General features: G+C 44.6%; 2 protein-coding genes across 2 annotated transcripts in view; one reads left to right on the forward strand and one right to left on the reverse strand.

Annotated features, from left to right (window-relative positions):
• The window catches only part of T265_13541 (hypothetical protein), a gene marked incomplete at both ends in the record, with an annotated part of 22,573 nt that overhangs the window by 10,091 nt on the left and 4,395 nt on the right, over positions 1–8,087 (reverse strand). The window lies entirely within an intron of this gene.
• Positions 366–8,087, forward strand: part of T265_04579 (hypothetical protein) — a gene marked incomplete at both ends in the record, with an annotated part of 23,589 nt that continues 15,867 nt past the window's right edge. The window contains 6 exons of the mRNA XM_009169354.1: positions 366–541; positions 1,112–1,328; positions 1,365–1,454; positions 1,492–1,540; positions 4,253–4,335; positions 4,376–4,523. Coding sequence (XP_009167618.1) covers positions 366–541; positions 1,112–1,328; positions 1,365–1,454; positions 1,492–1,540; positions 4,253–4,335; positions 4,376–4,523 — 763 coding nt within the window. The remainder of the gene's footprint in view (positions 542–1,111; positions 1,329–1,364; positions 1,455–1,491; positions 1,541–4,252; positions 4,336–4,375; positions 4,524–8,087) is intronic.

The raw sequence follows: 8,087 nt of genomic DNA on the forward strand, positions 1-8,087 counted from the left end.
GACGTTACCCTCATTGAGCGTGTCCAGCGGGCCGCTTCGAGAATTGTTGCCGGCCTCAAGTCCGTGGACTATGAAGCGCGTCTAGCGATGCTTGATCTCTTTCCCCTGGAGTACCGTCGCCCCCGAGGGGACCTAATTCTTACTTATGCCCTGTTTGAACAAAGCTTGGTAAACAGGTTTTTCACCGTTGACCCAGCAAACACCCGGCGGTGGCATAGTAAGAAAATTTTCAAGCTCAGAGCACACACATTCATTAGACAAAACTTTTTCTCATTTCGGATAGTATCTGCGAAGAATGACCTTCTTACGACGGTCGTCCACGCCCCTTCTAGAACCTAGTTTAAAGCACTATTAGACATTTATTTATGCGAATCCTCGCGCTGGTGAGCATACTGCCTCGCGCTGAGAATATGAAGGGCAGTGCTACACCCTTTTTTCACTTTTGCCTTTCAGGTGAACGACAGCCACTGACCAACAAGAACGAAACCGCCCCGGGAAACTTGGGCAAAAGCGTCGATCCTGTGTATCAATCCGTGAACCCGTGAGTCCTTGATGAATTGAAACAAAACTCAACAAATGCAGGGCAGAGAGTGGTAGCTTTTGGTTCGAACACACATACAGAAAAATGAAAGATGTTTCGCGAGGAGGTTCTCACTCGACATAAAAAATATTGGAAAGAAGTTCTTTTGCCACTTAAGCATCCGCCGATCGCTGTGGGGCGTTGTTTCCGTTTTCAAACACGCGGTCCCCCAAGGTCAGTTCGGAAGGCCGTGTTAGAGTGCAAGTGTCTTGCGTTTCATGAAAGTCGCCTCAGTGAGATTCATTCATATCAAGGGTAATCCTTCAACAGCCGTGAATCTTTTACTACACACGTGGTACCTGATAGGCCGCGCGGGCCAACTTTGTTTGAACTTATCAGTGTTCAGTGGACCCTAGTGTCCACTGGCTGTATGCCCCTCCCGCAAAATGATGGCTGTAGATTCCCAAGGGAATGAAGTTGGGTACGTCCTGGTTTACAGAAATTCAAATAAATAAATGTTTTAGTAAACTGTTCGTTGGGGGGCTCCACCAGTCAACTACCAATGGTAATTTCAGCGTGCCGACTCTGAAGCTTCTTGCTAGATTCCTTAAAGTCGTATTTTTCCAAGTTTGGAGAGATCGAAGAGTCCATTGTTATGATGGACAACCGGACTGGCCGTTCAAGGGGGTTCGGTTACATAAAGTACAAGGAAAGCACCTCGGTCGATTCTGTGCTCGCGCAGAAGCTTCACGTCGTCGATCACAAAGAAGTTGACCCAAAACGATGCAACATAAACATGAAGGGAAAGGTACGTTCTTTGCTTGAATTGACATTTGGTTGATAGAACCGAAGGAGCCTTAAGATTTTTGTTGGCGGTATTTCATTTGAGCACGACGAGTCGACCATCAGGAATTTCTTTTCAAAGTACGGCAGAGTAAGTCGAGCCATTTTATAATCTATTCTTATACCAGGTTACTGACGTGAACCTCCTCACCAGTCCCAATAAGCAAAGGCATCGTGGTATGTTTATGACTTTGCGTGCTTTATTCGACACGGGCCCAGTTCCTCGCGTCCTTAACGCGTCTGCATGAATATTTTCGCTCATTTATTCAATTGGTAGTTTTTCTCACACTAGTCTGTCAGCCATCTAAGACCATTGACACTCATTCCACAGTCTCCGCATGCTTCCGACTGGTGTGAATCTACCTAGTTCCAGCTTGCCCGGTTATTTTAGCCACTTCATTAAACCAGCTAGTCTAGTGAGGAAAACCGCTACACCAATCCAACCAGGCCACCGAATACTTGTGCACTATCCATTCGACGTGGTGTCGAACATTTTCACATTGTGGAAACTTGTTGGGTACTTGAAATGATTCGGGTGTTATTATTTTGAGTCTCAGGATGCCCATAGAACTACCATTACACCTAGGTCTACGAAACTTTTCTTCGGTGTTTCTCTGAGCTTCCACTTGACCACATCTAGAGTACGCTGTACAACAAGCATCAAACGAACTGGAAATAGAGGGGTAACGACCAAAACATCCCAAGGTTCGTGCGGACCATCATGCGTATACGAGCAACTTATGACTTCAAGATCTACGGTCTACAACATCTCGTCGTGGAACTATTCGTGTATCAAACACTCGTACAAGCCGGTCGTCCACACAAACCCGCCTCGACACTTGCGAAAACTACTTACCTAGGAGGGTACCGCATATCACGAAACCCATCCAATCGACTCATTGTTTATTTTCTGAACCTGTCCCAAAACGATGAACTTTCCACCACGTTTCTGCATCACTTTTAAAACTGGTACGACAGCTTTTTTCGAAGACAAATCCTAAGTACTTATTCGGTGCAACAGAGAATTCCTGTAGTTTCATTACTGAAGTCTCAAGCGTCGCCATACTCGTTACCTCACTTAATTTTATGAACCTGGGCACATCGTTTTCAGTTGTGCACTGCACGACAATACTGGAAATGAGGTTAAATGATTCTGGATGTCACTTGTAACCCGTTATTGGGATTGTGTCCGATAAGCTGTTGAAGGGTAGCATACTGCCAACCAGTTGAGCAACGCCACTTGTACCGTCAACCTTAGCTTCAACGGGGCCTTCAACTCTATGAGTAGGACAACCGGTAAGTACACCTGGACAGGGAGATGCACCCGGTGTTTGTCGATGCGCTCTACACCCTTCGTTCTAGCACAGCTTGTTAAAGTTTACAATGAACTGTCGAAGTTTTCCCATAGACAGCGGGATCCAATAAGACTTTGTGACCAATCTTTGCCATTGATTGACCATACGATGCACACACCGAGGTGCCACGATCATTTGATCATGGGTCTGATACACTGCCAGTTTACCTAAGTGTGAACAGGACTTGTTGAGATGCTGGGGTTTTAAGGCTTGCCTTCCCCCCATCCGGCGGGCCTCGCGGTACATCTCACTCCGGCGTGAATTGGTGCCTAAGTGGGCACTTGTTTCTGGATTAATCACTAGAGCAACAAACAAGCTTACCAGGCTAGAACGATTGGGACAGGTGCCACGCATGTCCAAGCATATCTACCAGGTAAAACACTTCCATTCTGAAACCAGACTCGTATAAATTTGACATAGGACATGGGTTTGATCAGACAGACATGGAATTTTGACGCCTTCTTGGTTGGAGCCTACGTGATTCTCGTTGCATACCGTTAAAAACGTTGCAGATCGTGGCGTTCATTCTACCTCAGCGGCGCTCAAACTGTCACGCTTAACCGCACTGCCTTTCTAAAGTTTACCGTTGGGTGCATGTTGATGACATCCCACCCCTATATGCCACTCAAGTCTGTTCCGAAATAACGCACCTGATCTTGGTCGTTTTCCCTAGGGACGGGGCTCTCTTCACGGACTTTTTCTTCCATGTTTGTGGGGCGTTTTAAGCACCACTAGATATTGATGATCGACAAGCTTTTCCGTGCGAAACCGTACAAAATGTGGTCAACTCTCTGGTTGCTTCTTTCAGCTCCCGACCTTAATTGTTCCTCTTCTAGCGTAATAGGTTCAAACCCCGTGCAAAGGTTGTCGCATTCAATGTCTAGCATCGCATAGAATTTTTCGTTGTTTGTTCCCCATCTACGGTGCCTTCTGCTGGGCTGCAGGCTACTTTTATCCAAGCAGCCATTGTAAAAAGGAGAGGCACGGATTCCGGCGTATGTGATGCCAACCGATCAAACAACTTGACGTTTCATAGGATTGTGTGGACAACTGTAGAAGTCAGCTCATTCACCCCGGACTCGTTATCACTGGACTCAAAGTCAGTTGGCGCCGTTACGTCTGTTGGGATTTTGATGGTTATACTGGGGATTTTTAATTCATCTGGGTCCGGCGATAATCCGAGTTGAACGGACGTTAGCACCGGTATTCGGGAACCCTGAGGCAATACCAGGTTGGGCGAAGTTTTATCTTTTTCTTTGTGCCTCCACTGAGTTTAGCCTAACCACAGTTTGTGGTTCTTCCGTGTTTCTCTTTTAGCACCCACCCGAAGGGACGATTGGCTGTGGCCGAAAATGTCAATATTGTCGTTTTGGCACTTAGAGGTTAAACCAACGCTTTTATCTACTATCCTTTAATGAATGAAGTGAACAGACGTATCGGCTTATTCTATGGACCTAATTGCATCTCCAGATTTCCAACTCAGGCACGCGGGAATCAAAACTGGCTTATTGTTGTGTCCTTTGTTTCACTTCAGGGTTTGCCTTTGTCGGATTCGATGACGAAGAAGTGGTGAAAAATCTAATACGTATGCACTTCCTTAATTTGGATGGAAAACAGGTAAGGGCCGCATATTTGCCTTGAAATTGTCTTCTTTTAGGTCGAAGTAAAAGCTATGGAGCCACCGATCTCACAGAGACCGAATTATCCAATTAGTCCAGGGGCGCCAATCCACTTGCAAGCAAACGGCCGGGCTGTTCGGGGAGGTAGAACCAACCACTTTGCACAAATTCCGTCAAATGATTCCTGTGAGTGACCTGTTGTTTAATTACATAATATTGCCAAAATTCTTGAACATCGGATCAGCCAATTCATCCCTTGAGTTTTTAGTATGGAACATCTCACCTGGTGTTACGTGGCGCGAGCTACTGAATGGAGATCTGTAGTCCGAATTCAAACGTCCTTCCGACCGGCATGTGCACACCGTAAGAAGTGGCGGTAACGCTGTTCTCTGTGCAAAGACGGGCTGGGAACCCCCCAACCCCAGACCACATGCTGTAATTGCCCAAGGCCTGATCATGTTCATCGGCGCATTTTTAAGTTTGTCCGATATACTTCTGAAGATCTTGCACATCTAAAAGCCGGAAAACTATCGACAGCAGCAATAAAGGTGAGGTTTTCGTATGGCATTCCATAGAGCTCGCGATGGCAGATCCACTGGCTAAGAGCTCTGTGATTTAAACCTAGTCTTACGATTACTCCTGTTTGGATGACTAGATTTTGCCGCGGTGTGACGGTTTGTGTACCTCCGCGAAGTCGTGTGGCCACATGGTGTCCTCCAGCGACGCGTTGGCCACAAACTCAAATCGGTCACGTCACCATCAGTTACCGATGGCATAGATGAGTAACTGACTGACTACTGGTCGTTTTCGAACATATTTGTGGATCCTTGTTACGGTTCGATCATCCAGCGAGCAAACAATATGATATACGGATCGTGGCAATATTCTATCCCCAGCTATGTTGCTTGATCCAGACTTCTAGCACGGCGGATAGTAAGAAAACGAAAAACCTCGGACACAAACTTTAATGATCCAACAACAAGCGAGCATGGGAAAAAATGACAATGCATATATATATATATATATATATATATATATATATATATATATATATATATATATATATATATATATATATATATATATATATATATATATATATATATATATATATATATATATATATATATATATATATATATATATATATATATATATATATATATATATATATATATATATATATATATATATATATATATATATATATATATATATATATATATATATATATATATATATATATATATATATATATATATATATATATATATATATATATATATATATATATATATATATATATATATATATATATATATATATATATATATATATATATATATATATATATATATATATATATATATATATATATATATATATATATATATATATATATATATATATATATATATATATATATATATATATATATATATATATATATATATATATATATATATATATATATATATATATATATATATATATATATATATATATATATTCATAGTTTGACCTTGAAGATGCCGGAAGTTTGCTAGCACATGAAAATACAGAGTTTTTCGGGGATATTGATATCCCCAGCATTCCTGACTACGCACTCGTCCGAAGTCGCTTCTCCCTTTGTTTGCCAGGGCCGCGCAAGGTTCCTAAAATCGCCTGGCTACTGAAGGACTGACAGATCCAGATGATGGGTCGTCCAGCATATCCTTCAAATGCTCTACCTTCAGATGTGAATCCATACTTGGACGAGATCGCTACCTCTGCACAGTGCTTGGAGTTTTGCTCGCGGCAGTGCGCTATGAGGGTCACTCAAGCACTGGATATCAGATTGAACGGTGGCAATGCTTAAATCTCTGAGAGGAAAATCCCAGCCGGTCCCGAACATAACTTGACGCGATGAATTATCAGACGTCAAGTGAAAGTGAACGTGTTCCGCAACCGTTGTCTTGGAAACGTGGCTCGTGGCGTCGGCGAACTCATAACGAGGCAGCTAAGAAGCGAGTTTTTGGTTGTACCATGGGAACTTCTATTAAAGAATGTGCACAGCACCAGAAGCTGCGTTGGTTAGACCACGTATCGCGCATGCCGAACGAGTGTTTGCCGAAGAGACTGCTGTTTCCCGTGCTCATTTCTGAGTGGCAGATACAAAGATGTGGCAAACCCTTGACCTGGAAGAGGGGTATGAGGGAATTACGAAATGTTCGGATGCTGTCGGTGCTACTCGCCTTCCAGGATGGGAACTGTGTGCTCCCCGTTTCACCTGCTTGAAGCGCTGCAAGATGTGGCTGTCATTTGATGTCAGTGGCGTTCTTGTCAGGAGGCGTAGGCACCTCAGAACGATTGTAGGATGCTAGCACCAATTCCTCCTTCCCGTTCACTTACTTTCTTCACAATGAATTTCAAATAAATCCTGGTTGTACGGCAACGAAGGATCAGTGTTGAACACGGATGTCATACTGTCGATGATGGTAGTGATGATGACCCGTTGAGCTATACTGGGGAATATACATGTGGCAATCACAGAACCTCTCATATATGGTTGATGAATGAGTAGGTGTCTGACCAACAGTGTCCCAGTCCTCCACGTTGAACGTTGAAACCTGTGACAAGTTGCTCCTTAGGAACGTAGGCTGCTCTAACGGTCTTACGTCAACCACAGTTGCCGTTGCGGCTCTTGAGCCAAGGCTTTGGTTGAGGACCTTAATCGTGTTCATGTTTAGGTGTGAGCGTCCTGGTAGTATCCCAGCCCGCTTACAGCCATGAACTACACAAATAATCTCACGTCACATGGGCCGTCGCTGCTGACCCATCAGCTGGATTGCCTTATTGTCGCATACAGTGGGCGAGATGGCTCAGTGGTTAGAGCGCGAATTCACTGACCCGAAGGTCTGTGGTTCGAACCCGACCTCAGCCTCTCGACTTGTCCTGTCTAGGTTTGGGCAACATGGCAGTATCCCATCCCTTGTGCTTCCCTCTGGTGGTATGGCAGTTAGGCACCGGAAAAGCACTACAGCTTAATGACAGTGGGGTGGATAAGCGCATACAGTCTTCTCCTTACGCATCTCTTGTCCCCCTCCGTTTTTAGCGCAATCTCCATATGCCTATTCTTATCAACCAACCGATCCGTTCGCTACCCATTACCCGTAGCTGCACTCTGAAACAAGCCAGACAGCAGATTGCTCTTGCTGGTACGCTATACTCTTTTGCAATTGAGGAGAGGATCGGAGACGGCTGTTGAACTGACACTATCGGTTTCCGGTCGCTTCTGGTTGCGCGCCTCTGGGGATTCAGAAGCCACTGCTGGTTCGCCTGGGGTTGGTATTGTTTCAAGCAATTGAGTCAGAGGGTTGAATAGCTGCCTATTGATAGTCGCTTCTGATACCCTCGAAGACAGCTTTTACGCTGCTATGAGCACCTTGTTGCGGTCTGCTATGAGCCCAGATGTTACAGTTGCCGGGGCTATCAATGCGCAAGTAGGTAGGGCGGTCGTCTAAGACTGAAATCACGCACGGATAATCATCATCATTGTCAGGTGGAATAACCGCGTGCTATGAGCATGTTACAGTTGCCGGGGCTATCAATGCGCAAGTAGGTAGGGCGGTCGTCTAAGACTGAAATCACGCACGGATAATCATCCATCATGTCAGGTGGAATAACCGCGTACTCGTCGTACAGTAGTTGCAGCTACCGCAGTCTCATTCACCGGTGATTTCGGGGGGGGGGGGGGGGTGGGGGGGGTGC

This window comes from Opisthorchis viverrini, assembly GCF_000715545.1.
Source record: "Opisthorchis viverrini unplaced genomic scaffold opera_v5_77, whole genome shotgun sequence".
Taxonomy (NCBI): Eukaryota; Metazoa; Platyhelminthes; class Trematoda; order Opisthorchiida; family Opisthorchiidae; genus Opisthorchis; species Opisthorchis viverrini.